We start from the raw sequence: 22,875 nt of genomic DNA on the forward strand, positions 1-22,875 counted from the left end.
AAATTACCTCGACATATGTCTTATCTGCTGACTGTGTCCAACCAGGAAGTCAAATTATAAACTTTACAAAAAAGTTAAGCAAAACAAAACTTGGATATATGTCCCTTGCTAAGTAGTCTCAGAGGAGCAAATAATCGAGGTTTAGTTCTCTTGCAGTCTTGGCCTTTAAACATCCTATAATATAATTGACTTGACTGACCCTTTACAATTAGTCTGTCTACATCTCCAAATTATCCAAGTGATTCTAGTGAAGGTGTATGGAGTTTAAAAACACAGTGGTGCCTTTCTTGTATTATCACATGACATCACAAGGTGGAGTGTTTTTAGAGCTCAGCCTAAATATGCAGGGTTTGTCTGTTAAACATCTGTGAATGAAACAAAACACAACTCCAGGTCTGTTTTTGATAAGGAAACAATATTATACAAACTTTAATAAAAAAAATTGTGTAATATGGTCCCTTTAACCTTTTCTCCCAAGCACCTGGATTAATTTTCACTCATCCCTATTATGAAAATGGTGGCACATTCACTACCCTTCGCTCCGCTCATACAGCCTTGCTAAACCTTATATTGTAATCATTATTATAAGTTAGCTTGCAAGGTCATTCTTGTGGGTCATGCGCACAGAGGACTGCATATTTACACAGTGTGATGCTCCATTTCACATTTTCTGCATGCGGTGAAGGTTGTAGATCATAAATGTAATAATCTCGCTCCAGGAGTGACTTTGTGTGTTCAGCTCATCTCATCAGTTGAGCGACAGCCGCTACGTTTAGGGGAAGTCCTCCTAAAGGACGCCATGACTCACATTTATGTAATGAAAGAGAGTGGGCCCGAGCTGAGTTTACACTGGTGTATGGGCCTGCATGGTGGTTATGACTGTGCAGAGCTGTAGGTGTACAGGTGTTCTGTGTGTACAGGTGTTCTGTGTGTACAGATGTTCTATGTGTACAGATGTTCTGTGTGTTCTGTGTGTACAGGTGTTCTGTGTGTACAGGTGTTCTGTGTGTACAGATGTTCTGTGTGTACAGATGTTCTGTGTGTACAGATGTTCTGTGTGTTCTGTATGTACAGGTGTTCTGAGTGTGCAGGTGTTCTGAGTGTGCAGGTGTACAGGTGTTCTGTGTGTACAGATGTTCTGTGTGTACAGATGTTCTGTGTGTTCTGTGTGTACAGGTGTACAGGTGTTCTGTGTGTACAGGTGTACAGGTGTTCTGTGTGTACAGATGTTCTGAGTGTGCAGGTGTTCTGAGTGTGCAAGTGTTCTGTGTGTACAGGTGGTCTGTGTGTACAGGTGTTCTGTGTGTACAGGTGTTCTGAGTGTACAGAAGTACAGACTATGCGAGTGTACAGACGTTCTTTTTTCCTTTTTTTTTCCATCACAAATGCATTACATCACAAATAAATATGTACTAGTATATTTTTAGTATCCCTGTAGTAGTACTTCATAAATACTCCAAAGGAGAACTTTGTGAACTGTCATCTAATTAGAAAACAAGAAAAAGCCATGGGCTTTGGTGGTTCAAACTTCTTTCCTTTTTCTAAAGCTGTGCTAGTGGCAGGACAACTCATGCATTTGAATACTAGTGGTTATTAGCTAAACTAGGGACTAGTTACACAGGTTTAAATACACCTGGAGCTTGCAGGTGTTCAGACCTTATAGGTGTTCAGATGCAAGTGCAGGCTTACTCTTTGATGTGTTTCCGACAGGGGACAGAGTTCCTCATGCAGGTGCCCGTCAGGATGTCCACGTTGTCCACGATCACGAATGGCTTCTCCTCCAGAGTGACGATGGACAGGTGGTTCTCATCGGCATCCTCGTCTCCGTACGAGTTATACCGAGGCCACACGGGGAACATGAGAGCCAGGGTCCCATTCTCCCAGCGGCCCATCTGAGGACAGGAGGGGAGAACGGAGTCAATAAACCTAGGAGCAAAGTGGCGTACAAAGCTTGTAGGTAGCACTACTCCAGTGAATGGTAAGGGTAATAATGAAAAGTATTATGTCAGTATTTGAAACATTTAAAGAAGGGCTATTTTACTTCTATCGGTTTTAACTGCTAGTATTAACATGTTTTATAAGTTTCACTTTCATTTTTGACGCTGAGTCTCTGAGTTAAGTCATTTCCCTTTCAGAGCACTATCACAATACCATCAATGTGCATCCAACTAATGAAACTACTGCACAATTTGTCAAATTGTTCAAGGTGTGTTTTCTTGGTTCATGCTTTTGTATATTTATGGAGAATTGTCGTGGGGGAGCATGGGTGACGTAGGCTTATGGGTGGAGAATTGGACAGGATCTCACAGCTAACCACAAGGAGGGTTCGAGATCGCTAAATTAATTAAACATACATGATCGACATCTAAAATCTCAAGCATGATTTTGATGAAGGAACAAACTAAAATCTTTAATTAATTACCATCAAATGCCTATATTTTAAAATTGAACAAAATGACAGGTTTATATTCTATAGTAGAATTTTCTGTTTAACTGTCAGATTGTGTATTTGTTAGCCAGGGTTTATGATTAATAAATATCTCTGTAATTACTGGTCCCATCTACATTGAACAAAAACAGGCACAGAGTCTTCAGCAAATTATGGTGAAATGATTTGACCTCTATGGAGGCAAAATGTACTTGAATTATATAAATGATAATAATTTTTTTATCTATATTTAGTATCTATTATAAATACTGTGTTGTGAGTACTCCAGGTCTAGTAGGAATGAATGAGCAGCCCATCACTTTCAGTATAATATAGCAAATGTTGAGTTTTATTCAATTACACAGTATTTGTAACTCATAGGAGAAAGGTCACAATTTAAATATGATTAATTGCGACACCCTACTTGTACAAACTCTTATGCGCAGAGTCAGATTTGCAAATGTGTGAACGTGCTAATGCTGAAAGTGACACAGTTAGTAATACACTGCAATAATTAAATTTAATTAGTAAACGGGTTCAATTAATAAGTATTGGCAATCTGTGAGTGTACCTTCAATTTAATAGCAATAAAAAGTCACAAATTCAAATCATCACATTATCTCAAATTATTCACTGTATTTAAAAAGTAAGAGAAATATGGAGCTCAATGTGTTCAGTTTAGCCTTCATATTAAATAAAAGAAACCTCTCGAACATCAAAAGAGCCTATGCAAATGAAATAAATTTGAAATGGCATCATACGCGTATACACTTTTTTATTACTCGATGACACTCTCCCTTTAAAGTCGTCTATTAATGATAGACATATACTGTCTGCTGAGCTGACAGGAGTAAAACGTTTAGTATGCAAATAGAGAAAAACAAAAGGTTATCTATAATCATCATATTGCACTATTTTCTGATTTATGCTATAATGTTTCCTCATCAAAGGCATACCTAGAGTTGTGTTTTGCTTCATTCACACATATGCAACACACAAACCCTGGATATTTAGGCTGAGTATGTCTCCCAAACAGAAAACGCTCTGTTCAGCCTTGTGATGTGAAGTGCTCTACTGTGTTTGTAAATTCCATACACCTTCACTACAATCATTTGGATAATTTCATCCTTGGAACTGCCAATCTTTACTGAACTAAACGGACAGGTAACTTTAAAACTACCACCACATGACATCACAAGGTGGAACAAAGCATTTTGAGCTGTGGAGACGTAGACATACTAACTAATGCAGCATTACTCACACATAACTGAATGAAACAAAACACAGCTCCAGGCATGTTTGTGATAAGATAACAACATAATGGCTTAAAGCTCACAAGAGTCAATTTTGTGTAATATTTAAGGAATACAAAGATATCGCACACTTGAGCTTTAAGCAGCATCTGTATGAACCAACTTACAAAATTATGAATGTTTAACACTACCCTAACAAACTGTTTTGTCTGAGTTCTCGAGATAATGTGTTTTTATAGCATCGTTTAGCATCTTCTCCTTCTACTCTGACCTTTCTCCTTCCTCTCAGCTTTCTTCCTCTCTATCAGTATTCCTCTCTCTCCTCCTTGTGGAGTTGTGGGGGGAATAAACTTCTTTTAAAAACAACTTTTGCACATTGCTCTATTCTTGTCATTATAGTTAATCCAGCCTGCAGATACTTCATGTTCCACTGTCCATATTGCGATCATAATATTTTTGCATTGCTCAAAGTGGAAACTATGCAGCGTACGTTACCATGGCAACTGAGTCCGTGGTTGCATATTCCACCGAACCATGTCTCTGTATGGCATTACCTTCTCCCACTTCCTCTCCCGGTTCAGTACGATGACCACCAGTTTGGGGTTAGCCTGGTATCCGTCTGGGGTGAAGGACAGGTCCCTACCGTCGTTCCACGTGTGCATCATATGTCTGCAAAAAAATTAAATTAAATAAACAAAAAAATCTATTCAAAATAGGTCAGAATATTATCAGAGAAGAGGAAAAAAATGTTTGAAAGTGCCTGGAGTGATTGCAGTGTTCATGTGTAAAGCATTGGTGCGGAGGTGTACGGGTCAAGGGTGTCCTCTCACCCCCGTCAACTTTACTTTGCTTGAATATGAACAGAAACTGGTACATGCAGCACAGGCAGATGGAAGGGGCCGGTGGAGCTGCCTTACTCACTTGCTGCTTAGCAAACACATCCCGCGCTAAACACTGACACACAAGGCTCCCACTCTCCACCGGAGAATGAGGAAATTCTCTCATCTACACAATTAGTTTGCGTCAAGGAGATGTGCTAAATTAAGCTTTCAGCCAAAGTGTTTTTTTCTTCTGAATATACTAGGTATATTCAGAACATGTACATGCATTATACCAGGCATAATGTATGCACAAGATTCACTACGTAACTCTTCTAGTGAGGGGTCCAGCTGGTTGTCTCCATAGGGTTGTTCTAGAATGTTCCACAATATAGTATTAAACTTACCTTGCAATTATTCACTTCCACACTACTTTTTCACAGTATTTCACTCTACTATGAGTGGATTCGCCTTTGCAATGATCTGACCTGTAACTTGGCCTGTTGGTGTCACCTGCTTCTCTCCATGGAGATAAGTTTAAAGCCATGCTGTGGAACATTTCACAAAAAGCAACATCCCCATGGACAGCATGGCTCACCCTCCACCAGAAAAGTTACAAACTGCACCTTTAAATAATATTGTTCACTGAGGTCAAAACATTCTGAATAGTGGAAAAGGCACTTTGGTACGTAGCCGGTAGCAACCTGGAAGACTCACAGTATAAATGGATATTTTATACCTTTGTTTCATGTGCAGAGAATGTATTCATTCATTTTCTATAAAGGTTATTCATTTAGCTTTTTATTAAATTCTGAAGAGGAAAAGTACCAAAATGTCAAATGTCACAACTTCCCCTGAAGAAAAAAAAAAAAAAAAAAAAAATCAAATAAAAATATTGCATAAAATTTACACAAAAGTCTAGCATTAATATTAAACCCATAATAGCTTTCCTTATTTTAAGCTAAAATATTTGCCAATGGAGAAGAGAAAATTTGACTCAAACTCTCCTAAAGTGAAATTATAATAATGCACTAGTATTATACAGAGCTTTTCCAGATGCTCAAAAGTCGATTTACAATTTTGTGTATCATTCACTCCGTATTCTGTGGTAGTAAGCTACTATTGTAACCACAGCTGCCCTGGGGCAGACTAACTGAAGCAAGGCTGCCTATCTGCACCATAAGCCCCTCAGACCACCACCAACACTCACACCGTATTCATACTCGACAAGATCCTTGTCAACTGTCAAAGGACTCCACTGGCGCCCCAGTGTGGCATCTGGTATTCACTGAAGTTTCCCATCTAACTCCGAATCAGACCAGCCCTGCTTAACTTCTGAAGAGCATGATTTGACAAAGAGGCTTGGCCACAATTATCTCAGTAGACTGAAGAAATAGTAAAGTTAACAAACCTAAACTAGTCTAACCTACTTAAAAACATATTTGATTTACCACAGATAATGCTTTTATGCTGCTAAGGCTCACATTTCTCTACACATTAGCCCAGGCTGCATTGATTCTAACATTTAAAATGCATATTTAATCTTGAATACAATTTTATGACACAGACCACGGAGCCATCTCCTATTCATGTCCACTCTGCTCCTGCCCTCATTTGCCTGTTCCCACCTTCTCTTCATGCACTAAAATTACATTTGCACTCCCGTCTCCCAGCTGATGGATTACAAGTGAAAGCTGCAATAATTGATTTGAGTTTCCCCAGCCATTTCTGTGAAAGAAAACAGCACTTGAAAGCAACACAATTACTTTTAAATGGAAGCAAATGACTGCTTTACAAACAGGAGTGACTTGGAAATTGGTTCACCATAGCCTTATTTTCAATCAAGCAGAACCCTGAGTTACACATGTTGCACTGTATTAGGGAAACGTGGGAAAGCAAATATTACGCTTATTTTTGTTATTTCTGGTTAAGTTTTTCCTAATTATTACTTGGTTTGCTGAAATAGTACCTGTAGTAAGTAAATATTTATGGTGGCAGTGTGTAGAAAGAAGTAGTGCTTATGTAACTTTAGACTTTTTTTTTTTTTACTCAAATCATATTGTGCAAATTCGACTTATTTTGGCCCTTGTTAAAATTATGGTTAAAGAATTACCTCCACACACGTCATATCTGCTGCACATGTCCAACCAGTAAGTCAATTATGAACTTAACCAAAAATTAAAAATACAGAAATGATCAGTCTAACCTGTCGTATGCAAGTTAAGTTCAAACTAAGCACCTGCATGGAGAAACGAGGTAAAGTAAAAATATGAAGTTTTCTTGTTTTTAACAGTGTAACAAGTAAAATGCATGAAAACCAAATGAACTCATCTAAAGCCTTATGTTTGTAAAAATGATACACAGACTCCAGCTGCAAAAATAGATCTTTGTTAGCTCCATGGGAAGGAATATTGAGCACTGATTTTGGGGAAGGACTTTAAAAACACAGAGAAGCATTTCTGGATTAACTGGAAAATTCCGCAGTACGACATTAACCCTGTAGATTTCCATGAAGCCAAGCTGATAGCACTACTACATCAAGTGAAGTCAGCTCTGTGGATAGGTGACCCCCCCACAATAAGAGCACATGTTTCTAATTTTCTTCAACCATAAAAACACCCGTAATTGAATAAACGCAAAATAGCTTTCAGTTTAATGCCATACTGTGGAACATTCCAGGAAAAGTAATCACCATCCCCACATAGACAAGTCGAAAAGCGACATAGTGCAACATTTGTCTTTATTTTAAACCATTTAACGCACTATGACAGAAACTGGTTTATCCCGAGAACAAAACGCCGACACAAAAACAGAGTAATGTAGTGTATTTCATTCACTTTAACACAGACGGCTGCAATCAACAGTACATCGGGGAAACTAAGCGAGAGACTACGCCAAGACGAGAAGACAATCAAATTTGGACATCCACCTTCATCTTAAAACCACAAATCACACGTTTCAACAGAGTGAGGTGCAGATTTTAAGCAGAGAGTAAAATTGGGTTGCCAACAAGATGAAGGAAGCTATTTTTGTGAAGAGAATCTCTCCTTGAACAGAAATGGTGGATTGGAATTTTAACCACCAGCTGTTTACAGACGCATTCCCAACCCGCGGAATAAAACCACAACAAGGCAATCAAATGCTAATCAGGTACTTAACATGCCAGTGACACAGCCAATATACAATAGGGATATAACGACCCAGAATGATGTTGGCTAGTTTAGGCTTAGTTAATTCAGAGTAGGATAAATTCTAGTGCCTCAAGCCAGTACCATCAAACTGAAAATGGCATCTGGGTGGGATCTAATGCCTTGACAATACGCACAAGCTTTATATTAACACTTTGATATGAAGAGAAAACTGCACAAAACATGATTACACAGCTTTCTTAGACGTTTGTGGTAATCAAAAATTTAAATCAAAATAATCATGCCCGGACACCCTAGGGAGGTGTTCTGGGCGACTATGTCTCTCAGCTGGCCTGGGAACGCCTTGGGGTCCCACTGGAGGAGCTGGAGGATGTGTCTGGGGTGAGGGAAGTCTAGGAGTTCCTGCTTAGACTGCTGGCCCTGGATAAGAGGAAGAAAATGGATGGATAATCAAAATCAAACCTACATATCGCCGTCAGAGCTTCTTGGCCATCAATTGCTCTATATTCTAAACAATCAGTATCGGCCATGAAAAAAAAACAACATATCGGTTGATCTCTAGTCCAGATGGCCACCGTTGAAACCTTCTAAGTGCTAAAGCATCAACTTTTCAACGTCTTATCCCCTGGGAGCACCTCAAGTGGCCTGTGGGAATACATTACAAAGCTGTGCCTAACACATATGCAATCATACACGAAGCCTCACAGTGAGAACATGCGTAGAATTGAACAAATGGCACACAAATTTAAGCAAGAAGAGATGGAAGAAATAAAGAAATTCACCAGATCCATGTTGGATGAGTTAGCTACGCAGCAAACCAAACTTTTAGAACATCTGGAGAGGAACAGATGGAGGTTTTCCCTGAATTAAGTAAGTTATTTACTCAAATATTCATCAAAACGACTCACGCCTACTCTAAATTTATAATCCTTTGTGCATCAGACCGCACCGTTTAGTCAAAAGAGATATTTGTCAGACTTGCAAGCTCTTTTTTTGTTACCGCAGAAGGCGTTTTAGCGACATTACGAGGTCCTATTCGTGTTTTTGAAATGCATCGTTTGGTAACGGATGGAGACGTAAGACGAGATGTTATGGAAAACCTATCGAGTTTGGATTACATTACTGAAGGGCTTAACTCCACGCATTACAAACTGTATGACATGGAAAAGGACGTAGACGAAATAACATCTGTGAGTACTACACTTCAGAACATTAAAGATCTAACGTCACAATGAACACTGCATTATCCCTCATCCATTTCAACAGTCGAAACCCATAAGTAAACGTTTGAAATTATGAAATTAGGGACTTCTATATAATTGCTGTATCGGAGACATGGCTTTTTGAGGAGAGGGAGCATAATGTGCACCTTTATTTGCATTAAAAAGGAAAAACAAAAGAGGAGTGGCATTTGCTGTACATGTAAGAAATGTTTTTTGAATGTCATACGGTACAAGAAATGTCAGTAACAAAAGAGAATATCTTGCAATGCATAACGGTAGAAATGAGTGTCAAAAGATCACAAAAGGTATTAAGTTCTGTGTATCGACCCCCATGTTCACGGATTGAAGCATTCGATGACAAAATAGTGGATTTATCTGCTATAAAAAACTAAATAATCCGGCGCTTTTATGTGGGGATTACAACATAGATTTAATGAATGCAAACTGAAGAGTAATAAGGCCTTTGTGGACTCCATGTAAAGGCAAAGCAAGGTCTGTTTCTTTCTTTACAATTCTAAAACTATACAGATTACAGAAAGTGCTAATAGTTTCACGACCGTAACAGACAGCACGATAACAAGTGAGCTCCTGATAAAAGACATAAGTGATCATTTCCCTGTTTTCATAATCTTCCAGAACATTTTTGTGAACATTAACAGTCATAAATCAAACAGACAGTTTTAGACGTATAACACCCGCAGCCATATATGCATTTAATCATTTTTACAAGAAATGATCCAAATGAAATGCACATTCCTGTCCATGTTCACTTCAATCCTTGACAAAGAAACTGAAACTAAGAAGTACAAAACAGGCTTATAACAATAATGAGAGTAAGCAAAGATAAATACTATGACAACTTATTAGAACAAATTCAGCGTAACACAAAGGGAACTTGGAATGTATTAAATGATAAAATTACAAGCAAAACTGAAAAGATAGATTACCCAAAGTACTTTAGAAAGGAAGAAAGTATTACTGGGAGGCAGTAGCTCGGTTGGTGGAGTGTTTGTCCACTGATCCGAAGGTTGATGGTTCAAATCCTGTTCTTGACATAAACATCCTTGGTGGAACGGTTACATCTATTGACCCACAGGTTGGCGGTGCAATTTCTCTCATAGATGAATGCTGTTCTTGTGTCCTTGGGCAAGACACTTAACCCACCTCGCCCCCAGTGTCTGTGTACACTGGTGTATGAATATGTGAGTGATTCCTTGATGTAAAGCTCTGTGAGTACTTAGGTGGAAAAGTGCTATATAAAAATGTGACCATTTACTATTCTTAAACCAGATCTTATAGTCAATGAATTTAACAACTATTTTGCAAACATGTGACCTGAACTTGCAGAAGCTATTAAAAAATAAATAAAAATCAAAAGATCAATTCAGTAGTTATAAAACCAGGTGATGAGCATGAAGTTATCAAAATTGTTAAAACATTTAAAAGTAAAAAAAATAAAAAATAAAACAAATAAATAAAAATCTACAGATTATAATGGTATAGACATGAAATTGGTGAAAGATATTATTGCATACATTGTGAAACCATTAATCTATGTATTGAATCTACAGTCTCTACAGTTAGGCATATTTCCAGAAAGAATGAACATCGCTAAATCATTTCTATTTATAAAACTGCTGATAGACACACATTCTCTAATTATAGACCTATTTCTCTCTTACCCAAACACATTTTCTCAAAAAACAAAACTCTTAGTTGACAACCAATATGGATTGAGCAAAAATAGATCAACTGAAACAGTCATATTTGAAATGACGAAAAAATAACTCTAGCCACAGAAAACAAAGAACATTCAATTGGGATATTTATTGATCTGAAAAAAGCCTTTGACATAAATGACCATAATACTCTATTAAAAAATGTATGTTATGGAATCAGAGGAACAGCAAACAACTGGATCAAAGACTCACTATCTCACAAACATATCAACATGTATAAATGCATATCATAAATCTAAGCTTCAAAAGTTTATTTATGGCATACCACAGGGATCAATATTAGGGCCAAAATTTAGTATACATTATATATATATATATATATATATATATATATATATATATATATATATATATATATATATATATATATATATATATATATATATATGGCCACTAAAGTAACCAATCTCCTCCACTTCATTGTATTAGTTTATTAATCGGGGACAATGCACATAAAAAAAAACCAAAAAAAAAAAAAAAAAAAAAAAAAACCATAGACCGACACAAAGGGATAATATGCTTGGGCCAGGGTATAGCAAGATTGCTAATTTCCACCTTCGTTCTCTGGACAGGTTGATGTCATAAATAGCATACATGCCAATAAATACAATGTATATTAATGCCATCAATCATCCAGTCAATCAATAAGCAAAACTATAGTCCCATTCAATATTAGTCACCACATCTATCCACTCTTTACATATTTACAGTTGCTGCATTCATAGAGGCACTTTAATGTGTACAGATTTGTTTGGATAAAAGCCATTATTTGTTCAGGCGTGTAAACATTTCATCATTTGTACGTGATATAATTTTATGTAGGAGGGTGTTTCAGAGGTGTATGCCTCTGTAGGAGAATTTAACTGAGCAAAACAACTTCTGCATCTTGGAGCACGACACTCTCCTCTGGCTGTCGACCTCGTGGCTCGGTTTGTCTTCTCTGAACTGAGACCCACAGACTGTCTCAATGGGGGAGCAGCTGAATTATGAATGATTTTAAGTAAAGCTAACATTTGGTTAAATTTAAGTAAGTTTTGACAAGTATTGTGCAGTGATGGCTTTAGGCTTTAAAGATGTTTTACACACCTGAGACCAGCGTATAACACAATATCGAAGGTGCAAGACGTGGCATTAAAATATGTATATGAGGCCTGAGATGTTAAAGACTTTCTAATATATTTAAAATACATCAAGTCAAACTTCAACGTGTTCAACTTGATGATTTTTTTTAAGTTTATTTTAAAACTAAGTTTTGAGTGAAGTAATAGACCTAAATATTCTAATTCATCTACATTCCTGATGTCCATTGACTAAATAAGCCTGTGGGGATTCATGTTAATCAATGGAAAAACATTTAAACTGTTTTATCAGTATTTAAAGTCAGGCAGGAATTCTGAAGCCAATTTGCAACTTTTTCCATTTTCTTTGTCAATTTTTCTGTTACCTCCAATTAGTTTTTCCCCAAAGGTGAGAAGCATTGTGTCATCAGAATACATTATTATATCAGCATCAGTGCACACATTAGGGAAACCGTTTATATAAATACTAAAGAGCAAGAATGGACCCCTGGAGCACTCTTATAGAGGTGGCTTAGAGGTGGCTAAAGGGTGATAGAGTGTTGCTCACCCAGACACTGATGCCGGTCACTCAAAAAGTACCTAATCCAATTTTGGGTGTGCACATAGAGATTGGAAAGTACCTGGTGATTAACCATGTCAAGGGCTTTGTGCAGATCAAGGAAGCCTGCCCCCACTACTCTTCCCTGGTCTACGTGAGCCCTGATAGTTTCCTGGAGGTATTTGCAGATGAGACCTACATTTTTTGTTCTGGAGCGGATATAAAGCAACTCTTTGTCACAGTAGAAACAGAATTAAAATAACTCAAAAGATGGTTTGATACAAGTCATACATCAACAAGACAAAATTTATTATATTTATCAACAAAACACTTTGTCAGCCAGTAACAAATTGAGTAACAATTGACCATAAATTGTGTTGGCAACCTCATGTCGTGTATGTCAAATCATAAATCACTTGGAATTTTGCAAAAAGTCAAATACATCTTAAGTCCAAATCCATGTATCTCTTGTATAACTCTCCCGTATTACATACTGCTTTGAGATATGGGGAGAAACATAAAAAACAACCTTACAGCCAATTATCACTCTACAAAAACGTCCTGTGCGGCTCATTAATAGTACTCATGAGCTATTTACTAAGTCCTGAAATGTAATGATCTGGTAGATTTACAAAAATTCTCACTTTATGTATCAAGTAAAAAAAAAACATGATGGTTCCAGACTTGTTCCATGGAGTGATCCCCTAAGTTCACTCTATATGAACTTAGGGGATCATTTATGTTTGTTAAACCTAAAGCTTGAAAAAAAACTGAACTGAGACATCTGTCAGTCTAAGGAGTGTGTATGTAGAACAGTTTATATGATGAGCTGAAGCCCTGTATTTCATTGTATATGTTTAAAAAAATGTTTAAAGCTTAAGGCATGAACTCTTACTTAGCGAAGAGAAGTCGTATACCATGAAGTTGCTGTTGCTGCAGGTGTATTATTAATAATTCTCATGGACAGCGCTGGTTTTGATTGTCCCTGTCACTATGTGGAAAATGGTTAGGATCATGATGCCAAAATGCTGAAATATCATCTGACCAGAGGAGATTGCATCAAGAACACTAACCTGCAGCCTGGTATATGTCAAGAGCCTGACAAAGACTTAAGGTAATAGGCTGCGTTCACATGACATTACAACAGTCTAGGATCCCTATAGTTACACTGAGCTGGAGGACAGATTGCAGGTTTGTTGAGCAGGTTTGTGGTTAATATCTCTGTCATTACTGGGCCTATCCATATGAAACAAAAACCGGTTCAGTGTCTTCTCTGTCAGTATAAATAAACAAAAGTGAAATTTATTTTTTCACAATAGCCTCAGAAAGTGATGCCATTATAAGGGAGTCCATAAAGTCAATTTTAAAATGTAATTACAAATGTAGTTGGTAAGATATATCAATTAGATTTGTTCTGTTGTACTCAGTGGTTATAAAAGTTGTTAATTTTATATTTCAATGATCCTGTTGCTTAAAGAGTCATCCTTATGAATGAACCGCTAAGAAATGTCTACTCCTCAAGAGAAGGCACAATGTGTAGCATAGTTTATCGTGTACGCGGACTCGACAAAACAACAGAACAAAGTGTGGAAGAGATCCACTATCACATCCGCCAGTTCGTCCATGGCACAAGAAATTTATAGAGACAGGGACAGTTTTAGATAGAAAGAGAAGTGGGCCACCAAGAACATCTGAGGAAAACGTCGATCGCGTAAGAAAAATCTTTTCTCGTTCTCCCACAAAGCCCATCTGTCCTGCTGCCAGACAGTTAGAGCTGCAACGTTCAACAGTGTACAAGGTCCTACACGAGAACTTAAAAACTGCAACTCCTCCTGCAATCAAGCCTAATGATAGAGGTGTATTAAATAAGGTAAAAAAAAAAAAACATTGAAAACCGCTGCAAACAATAGAACAAGTCTGATTAACATATCTCATCAACTGCCTTTATAATACATTTTTTAAATCGTAAAGAGACTTTATGGACACTCTGTGCAACCCAAAGATGTGGAGCTGATTGCAAACAAATAATGATAAATAATCCTACGCTTATCATGATTAAGAAATTAAAATTGGAGAATGAAGTAAGTACAGAGCAGTAGGCGTGTACCAGTGACGGGGAAAATGAGGGTTGATCAGAGCAGAGTATAAAGAACGCTCAAACATGCATGAATCACTCTAAAAACAACTTCGGGGGAGGGTAAATAAGATGAAACAACATAGTTAAAAGCTCTAAAAAAAGTAGTTTTTGCATAATAGGTCCACGTTAATGTTTTATTCATTTTTTTCAATTCCCTGTCTGGTGACTTTATTTGACACAAACTTTTTTTTTCAATCAAACCTTGCCCACCACTCCTTTCACCTCTTCCCAAAAGTGCACACACAAAAGCTTTCAATAATAGAAAAATGTCATTGCCATAAAAGATACAGCGCTCTTACGCACGTGCTGGGAAATTTCTTTTGAATCCATTTGAGCTCCCAACCTCCATCTTTCTTGATTTGTTTTTAAGTACTGCTTTAAACGTGTCACTCGGGATAGCGTCACAAATAGCAATACATAAGAGCATTTGAATATATGAATGCGCTGTGTGGTTTTGGGTTAGCGTCTAAAAATAACCATCAGACGCGTGTCGCTGAAAATAAAGAGAGAGAGCAGACCTGGAGAAGGAGGAGACGGAGGAGACGGAGGAGAGAGGCTCACGTGGGTGACTGTGGTGTAGTACTGCCGGGAGATATGGAGGTGTTTCAACTCTGTCGTTTTACTCATGTTTCATGTGTTAGAATGTTAAAAATGTTGGCCAAAATGTTGATGTTTTTGGATGTAATTACATTATTGGCTGTTATTATGTAATTGGTTGCTACACGCCCTCTGCTGGCAAGAGTGGGGTGGGAAGCATATTTACTTGACAAAACCGCAGTACGGCTATTGTCAACATTACACTAACAGATAGATGCTAATACACATTAATTAACCTGAATTTAACCTTTTCTTCATCCTTTATCATCATGTTATCTCCTATTGTTCAACAGAAACAACATATTAACATGTTTAGCAAGTTTCAGTTTTCGTTTTTGTCACTCCCCTCCCTCTGCTTTCTGCTCCCCCTTCAGAGCGCTGGCACATTACAACCAGCATGCATTTTCCTAATGAGACTACTGCATATTGCATCAGGTTTGTGAAGTTATAGTGTATTGTTTTGTATCCTGCCTTTGTGTAATTATGGAAAGTGGCTGTGTGTGAGCATGGGTGACGTAGGCTTGTGGGCTGAGCTTTGGACAGACTTGTACAGCTATGTACAGGGTTCAAATAGGGAGAGATCGCAATAGCACTCAAACATGCATGGATGACATATAACACCTCTTCAAGTCAATTTTGCAATATACCCCTTCTTTAAGAACATAGTGGTATTATAAAAGGAACATTTTTACCAAATTATTACCTAAATTCCTTGTATTGCTTCAAATATGATTTAGTTAAATTTTCCTTTATTTTAATGTTGTGTATTATTTAATGTTCCCAAACCAGTGGCCGGTCCTGCAGTTGTTGGAAGGAGACACATAAGTGATAACACAGGCGCACTGTTCTCTCTCTCTGAAACCTTCAAATCAGGCTAGAAATCGAGGGGTAATAATGGACTCAGACTTGAACTTTAACAGCCACATCAAATCAATAACATCTGCAGCTTTTTACCATCTGAACAATATTGCAAAAATCAAAAGTATACTGTCAAAGCCAGACTTGGAGAGACTTATCCATGCATTTGTCTCCAGTAGGTTAGACTACTGTAACGTCCTGCTCACTGGCCTCTCCAAACGAGCCTTAAGACAGCTGCAGTACATCCAGAACACTGCTGCTCGGGTCCTGACTAGAACCAGGAAGTACTTCACACATGCGTCCTGTGCTCAGGTCTCTGCACTGGCTCCTGTGACTCAGAGAATAGACTTTAAAGCAGCTCTGATTGTCTCCATGGACCAGCACCAAAGTACATCTACATGTTAGTGCCATATGAACCATCTCACACTCTGAGGACTTCAGGGACCGGCCTCCTGCTGGTGCCCAGAGTCAGGAATAAACATGAGGAATCAGTGTTTCAGTTTTATGCAGCTAAAACCTGGAACAGTCTTCCTGAAGATGTGAGACAGGCCTCTACTTTGACAATGTTTAAATCCAGGCTCAAAACAGTTCTGTTTAGCTGTGCACATGACTGAAAGGTTTTTATTCTGCACTTTTCTCCTTTAATGTTAATTTTATGATGATAATTTCTGATTATTCATGTTTTGCTTTGTGTGATTTTAATGTTTTTCTTATTCTGTAAAGCACTTTGGATTACCTTGTGTACAAATTGTGCTACACAAATAAACTTGCCTTGCCTAATGTTCTGTCCCTCCAATTACAATAAGTTAGAAATCAGATCTTACATCCCGTTTCAACCAGTGGCAACTTGCAACCAGTTTAAATAAAGCTTAAAATAATAGTTGTATGCAATGACCATAGGTTATGGACTTTCAAAACACTTTTCCTATAATACTTTCTTTTTTACTCCAGATGACGGTGATAAGGATAAATAATGACTTTGGACATTCCTGGATGAACGAGGGTAAACATCAACAGATAATAAGATATAGCACAAACATCCATGTTGGTGTCCTCTGCTATTTCCACAGTTTATGAGCCGTCACCAGGCAACGGCTGCCTGGCGCAGAGCGGCCGCTCTAATTGGCTGCTGCCAGAGTTGATCATAAGCTTACGATTTGAGGTTTACGACAAATAGCCCCTCACCTTGGATAAAGACAAGTTAGTTTTATAATCAAGCTCCTGTGTCCCCAGGCTTCATTTTCACTAATTATACATTAAAAACTTCAAATTATGTTTATGAAGGACAAAAAGTACACGCAAAAGCTATATTCCATAATGACTTGAAATGGTCCTGCACTCTGATAATAAAAGTGGCCAACGTGAAGCAGTTTAAATGAGGCTAAAACAGTTGTTTCCAAACAGTTTTTCTTTTTTTTGTTGTAATTGTAATACAGGCAACTTCAGGACTTAAAACAAGTCAGAATCAACTACAACTTTAGATTTTTTCAACCTCAAAATTGTCTCTCAGCAGGTTTACAATGCATGTGCCAAAAGATGCCCAATTTGGCACAATTTTTCAAACTGAGCATGCCCAGATACATTGGCACAAGTGCTGAAGTTGCTATAGTAACTGTAGGATAAATCAAACGTGATCGTGTCTATTGACATAAATAGACCGTGAATATGCAAAATCACTACAATTTACTAAACAAAATGCTACTACTGCCACAGTTGTGAATTTTTTTATTTTTTTTTTTCTCACCCACTAATAATCTATGTATGTTTGTCATGAGTAAACATTTTAGCATTATGAATAGTTCAGCATATGCAGCCGTATAAGTCTGTATATATCCTATTTTCACAGCACCAATCCCAACCCGAGCCTCCCTGCACTTCCCACGGCCGACCTGTCACTTTATTATCACCCAAATTGGCTGCAGTTGTTTTGACAAATATGCAAATCCAATCTAATAAGTTAGCCAGACATGCGAGCTAGTGCCGTCAGGGAGAGGGGAGCCTTCTATTAGGAACTCAGTCATGTTGAATCAGGCTGTCACCACCGCTACGCTAGCTCTCCGAACGGCCGCGTGGATAAGGGAGAGGGATGGCGTGATGAAGACATAAACGTCAAAGCCACGACGGCGCACTCTGCTCCTAATAAGGCGCCTCATAAGTTTTCATATAGCAGCGCCGCGACCTTTACTCGCTCGCTAAAGTAAAGGCGGTCTAGGTTATACAGGCTGTCGCGTTTTAAGAGTTGCTGTAGATTTAAATGCACTTGTAAAAAAGGAGTGAGATCAGTTTAAAGCAATTGTGCAGACATTTCAATTGAACGGTATGTGACTAGCGCTCACAGAGGTTAAAAAAGGTACTACAGTCACAAGTGAATCTGAGTTGCAAATGCATGAACCTGCAAATAGAAGACACATATAATACACATATAAGATTTTCTCATTCTCAGGTTTCACATCTGCCATCTACTGGTGAAAAAAATGTAAAAATCAAATAAACGTGCAGAAGGTAGCTTTAAAAGGACTGTCCATTGAATCTAATTTTAACTGCGATTTCAATTATTGCTCTAATCAACTACGAAAACAATTGTTATGTAATAAAATATGTTCAAAATACTCATAGGCCATTCAGCTCAAATCCTGCTCCTAGAATCGATTCTTTGTTGTGAATCAAAGGACGGATTCCCATGACACGAGAGCCGAATCTTCAGCTATGCATATTTCACACTGTAAGAGCTGAAATATGCACATCAATCACAGGTGAGGACAGACTAAAATGTATCATCATCTCTAAAAACCACTATGAATAAGTAATGTGGAGTCTGGACAATGTGTGTGGGAAAGAGTTTGAATATGGCTCAGGAAGAGGAATATGGCAAAAGAAATTTAAAAATGACATGAAAACTTTTCAAACTTCATCTTAGCCTCATAAATTCTTGAATGAATGAATGAATTTTATTTTAGTTGTTTACTTTTTTTGGGAAAAGACAAAACAAAAAATTTTCTTCATTAATTACAAGCAAAAAAGGATTGGGCCGTGCTTATGTAAGCCCATCCTGATATTACCTGTCACTTGACCTTGCAGTAACACACAACAGTTTTTGTTTTGTTTTTTTTAGCTTTCTACCATGCTCTAACATTCCCTGATGAAAAACATGCCTGAACATTCCTACATCATCCACGCTCCCACACGACAATTCTCCATAAATATGCAAAAACATGCAACGACCTGACAACGACTGTTTCGGTAGCGGGATGTACACTGATTGTGTTGTGTCGCTCTGAAGGAGGAGTGACTTAGAGCAAAGGGAGGGGGACTCCAAAACGAAAGTTAAATTTATAAAACATGTTAATAAGTTGTTCTCTGCGAATATAACATTTTCAAAACAATAAAAGGTAACATGGTGATCTAAATATGTAACGTGTTAGCAGTTCTTACCCCATAGAAGTAAAATACCCCTTCTTTAAAATCATAACAAATTACGATTACGTAAGCTTGTTGTTGCTTTATGGGGAAACCAGTGCACCAAGAAAAAATGCAAAAAACTTCCAAACACAGGGAAAGCATTCAACCTTGACACCAAGCGCCCGCCACATGATCTGGGAATTGAACCAGAAACCTTCTTGCAGTGAAAAAATGCCAACTTGCCGCTAAGCAAGACATAAACAGACTCTTCTAACTCTGCACAGCTTCTCTCTGTCATGTTTGTGATGTTCTATAGTTAGATCTCCTGCCAGAGACTTCACAGGAGACTCCACGCACACCGGCATGTGCACGTTCACACGCACACTCTCACATACACGTGCACACTCACATGCACGCTTGCACACATATGTACAGTGCACGGCCCCCCCACAGAGAGCAGCGCAGGGGGGGAGGGGTGAGCGGAGGTGATGGGAGCGCACGAGCAGGAAAACAGCCTTTAATCCTGGTTTAGCGCTAGTTAACTCCTGTGCGCTCGCTAAACACAGGTGCACCGGCAGAGTCTGAGCAAGAAGCATCCATTTTCAAGTATTCAGAATCAGATAATACTTGCTTTTATAGTCTGGTTTATATAATGAGAGGGAAAACAAGGATATACTGGGACAAAACACAACTAACCTACTAAAATACTGCATTTTGCTTTTGTGCTCGCTCCTGAAGTGGTTGTAATCAATTTTCTTTTTCTTGTAGTTGGCAATTCCTTCCCCCCGTACAGATATATTGTAAAAGCAGCTCTTAGGGTCAACAATTATAAGTGCACTGTTAGCATGCTAGTTGTTTTTAGCATTACCCTGTCCTTTGAAAGTTGGGAAAAGTGCTGATAAACTCATTGTGGTGAATAATTAGGATGCTACTGATGTGTTTTAAAGTTTTATGTCCTACAAACCATTTGAAATTAACTAGTTATGTTAAAAAAAAGAGTCAAATTCAGCACTTTTAATTGCTCGGAACATGCTATCCCACTTCATGATGTCATTGAGCTCCATATACAGATGTGTTTTGACAAGTTCAGTGCATAAATACCAACATAACTGACCAGCTACAATGCTAGCACCTCTTGTAACCAGCCTCACAGCCAAAATACTTCAATTGTAAGCAGCCAACAGTCAAAATCCTTGCACCATCTGCCCGTCAATCTGTTTGTCTTGTTTTCTATAGATTCTTCCGGCCTCGTTCTACCAGCTGATACCCTTCTATACATTAGCTCTAATGGGAAAGCTATCGTTGATCCAGAAATAAAACATAATAGGCAATCAAGCGTCACAAATCATGTGTCAAAAAGAATGTGACAGAGCGTTCATATGGGCCTACAGACAGTATGGATTTCGGAACATGGACTATCAAATATACCAAAAGCAAATAGTTTAAAAACATGAGTAATATCTATACAACAAACCAGACCATCACGGTTTAGGTAGTACTAGCACACTGACCTGCGGAGGGCGCTAGGGGGCAGTTTCCCCGGGCTGCGGTCTGATGCCGTACTGTAGCAGCTGCTCTGGGCCTCAGGTAGCTCTCCCTTCTCTCGGAGCATGGAGGTGGCTGCGGATGAGATGATGCCCACCCCGTCTCTCACTCGGGACTCCAGCGGGTACTCCCAGTCGTCATAGGACACAGAGATCATGCCCAGAGGGAAGACCTGGCGAGGGGACACAGGAGACAAAGCAAAGGGGTGTTAAAGTCTGTAATGCCTCCGTTTATGTTATCAATGCACACAATTCCATACAAAATGAAGAGAATTTATGCACAAGGGACACTTTTTTTTGGTTGGTTTTATTGCACTAAAAAAAAAAAAAAACTTGAGTGGGCTTGCATTTCCACAAACCTGACTTTCATTTGGCTTGGAGGAGGACCTTCTCCTGCTTTTTTCTATGGAAATGTTGTTCATTTGGATATGATCTTTCACACTATGCCATACAATGTATATATCTCCATGGATAATGTTTCACAGTATGGTTTTAAGTTTCTATTTCCATGCAATCATGCAGGCGACATGCCACCAGCAGAAAGTCACATACTGTACCTGTATGTAGGTTTTGTCTGTTTTTTTGTTGTTGTTTTATTTATTGTTAGAAATGCAAATTAGGTGAACTTTGACCCTTGTTTAGAGTATGGTTGCCAGGTGAGTTATATAATTACCTCTAGGTATGTCACATTGGCTGTCCATGTCCAACCATGTAAAATTATTAAGTTCTTGTCAAAATTGGTAAAACCAGGGAAACAAAGAGTTTCACTAACAGTTTAAGCATAATTATGTTTATCATGTTTTAGTGAAATAACTACCGTGTCATATGTACTGCATTTAGTAACAATACCCCAAACATGGATCTTTTATTTCCAGTGGCAAATGTTTTGCACCAAAGCCACATTAAAGCAGTGGCTGAAGTCCCCTGTTTAAACACTCAAGATGGTGCCTCAGGCTGTAGTTTGTTCTTTTTCCCTTCTGTTTTGTTTGAAATGTCCAGTTAATAATTCAGTTCTGACAGAGACTCAGGAGAAATGAGTAATTACCATGACTCACCTTGATAAAGTGAGGAGTCAGGCTGGAGCAGGCATCTTTGACCACCACAGACACATAAACATCACACTATCATGCTCACATATTCACGTAGCTGAATCAAGTGTTTTGCCCAAGGATACAGCAAAAAATAGTAACTGTCTAAAGTTTGTATTCTTCAAACTGACAACCAGTTTTACCTGAGCCACTGGTTGTGTTTACACGCTCACCAAAAATCAGACTGTTATCTTATTTCTGGAGTAATAGTACAGTTACATGAGATGTGAGTAATCTGGTTTCTTTCTGATTGTTAATAGTTGTAATAATGCCTTACACTTGAAATGTACTTCAGAGTCTTGTTGAAGCCTCTAAATGTGCTCATTATTCATTCACTCCACACTCAGTGACAGTAAGATACTACTGTAGCCAACGCTGCACTGGGACAGACTGACAGAAGAGAGGCTGCCAATTTGTGACATTGTTCTCCTCCGACCACCACTAATCATTAATGCACATTCATACTAGACAATGTGGGTGAAGTGTCTTGTCTATGATAGAACTTGGTTTGAGCAGAAATTGATCCTCTGACCTTTGGATTGAGGGAGCCCTGCACTAACCACTGAACCACTGTTGCCTCATTCTTCACATTTGTGCAGGATTTGACAAGGAAAATTATGTAAAAAATGGAAAACTAATGTGGCAAAGACAAAAATGAAAGAAAAAAAATTGCATTCTGCCCTTCCAACAATCACGCACACATTCATACCCGGCAAAGTGGCTGAAGTGTCTTCTGTAAACCAACTAGTGCATAATGTCAACCACTGATAGAACTTGGTCAGAGCAGGAATCAAACCCTTCACCTTCAGGTCGGGGGCGAGCACTCTGAGCCACTGTTGCCTATTGATTAACTTACACGTGTCACCATGTTTCTTTGATACTCAGATTTGTCCTGTGCCTCTATACAAACACCAATAGTCAGATTTAATTTACTGGGTTCTCTGATGATTCTCGCCATCTGACTTTTACTGACCATACATGCACCCAGTGTCTGCCAATTATATTCACTCTTCATTTGACCCGCA

General features: G+C 38.3%; 1 protein-coding gene across 1 annotated transcript in view; it reads right to left on the reverse strand.

Moving 5' to 3' along the window:
• The window catches only part of grin2ab (glutamate receptor, ionotropic, N-methyl D-aspartate 2A, b), a 252,602-nt gene that overhangs the window by 68,289 nt on the left and 161,438 nt on the right, over positions 1-22,875 (reverse strand). Inside the window, exons 7-9 of the mRNA XM_055221615.1 lie at positions 20,730-20,935; positions 4,236-4,350; positions 1,690-1,892 (exon numbers count right to left, since the gene is read on the reverse strand). Coding sequence (XP_055077590.1) covers positions 1,690-1,892; positions 4,236-4,350; positions 20,730-20,935 — 524 coding nt within the window. The remainder of the gene's footprint in view (positions 1-1,689; positions 1,893-4,235; positions 4,351-20,729; positions 20,936-22,875) is intronic.

The sequence above is a fragment of the Periophthalmus magnuspinnatus genome, chromosome 1 (assembly GCF_009829125.3).
Source record: "Periophthalmus magnuspinnatus isolate fPerMag1 chromosome 1, fPerMag1.2.pri, whole genome shotgun sequence".
Classification (NCBI taxonomy): domain Eukaryota; kingdom Metazoa; phylum Chordata; class Actinopteri; order Gobiiformes; family Gobiidae; genus Periophthalmus; species Periophthalmus magnuspinnatus.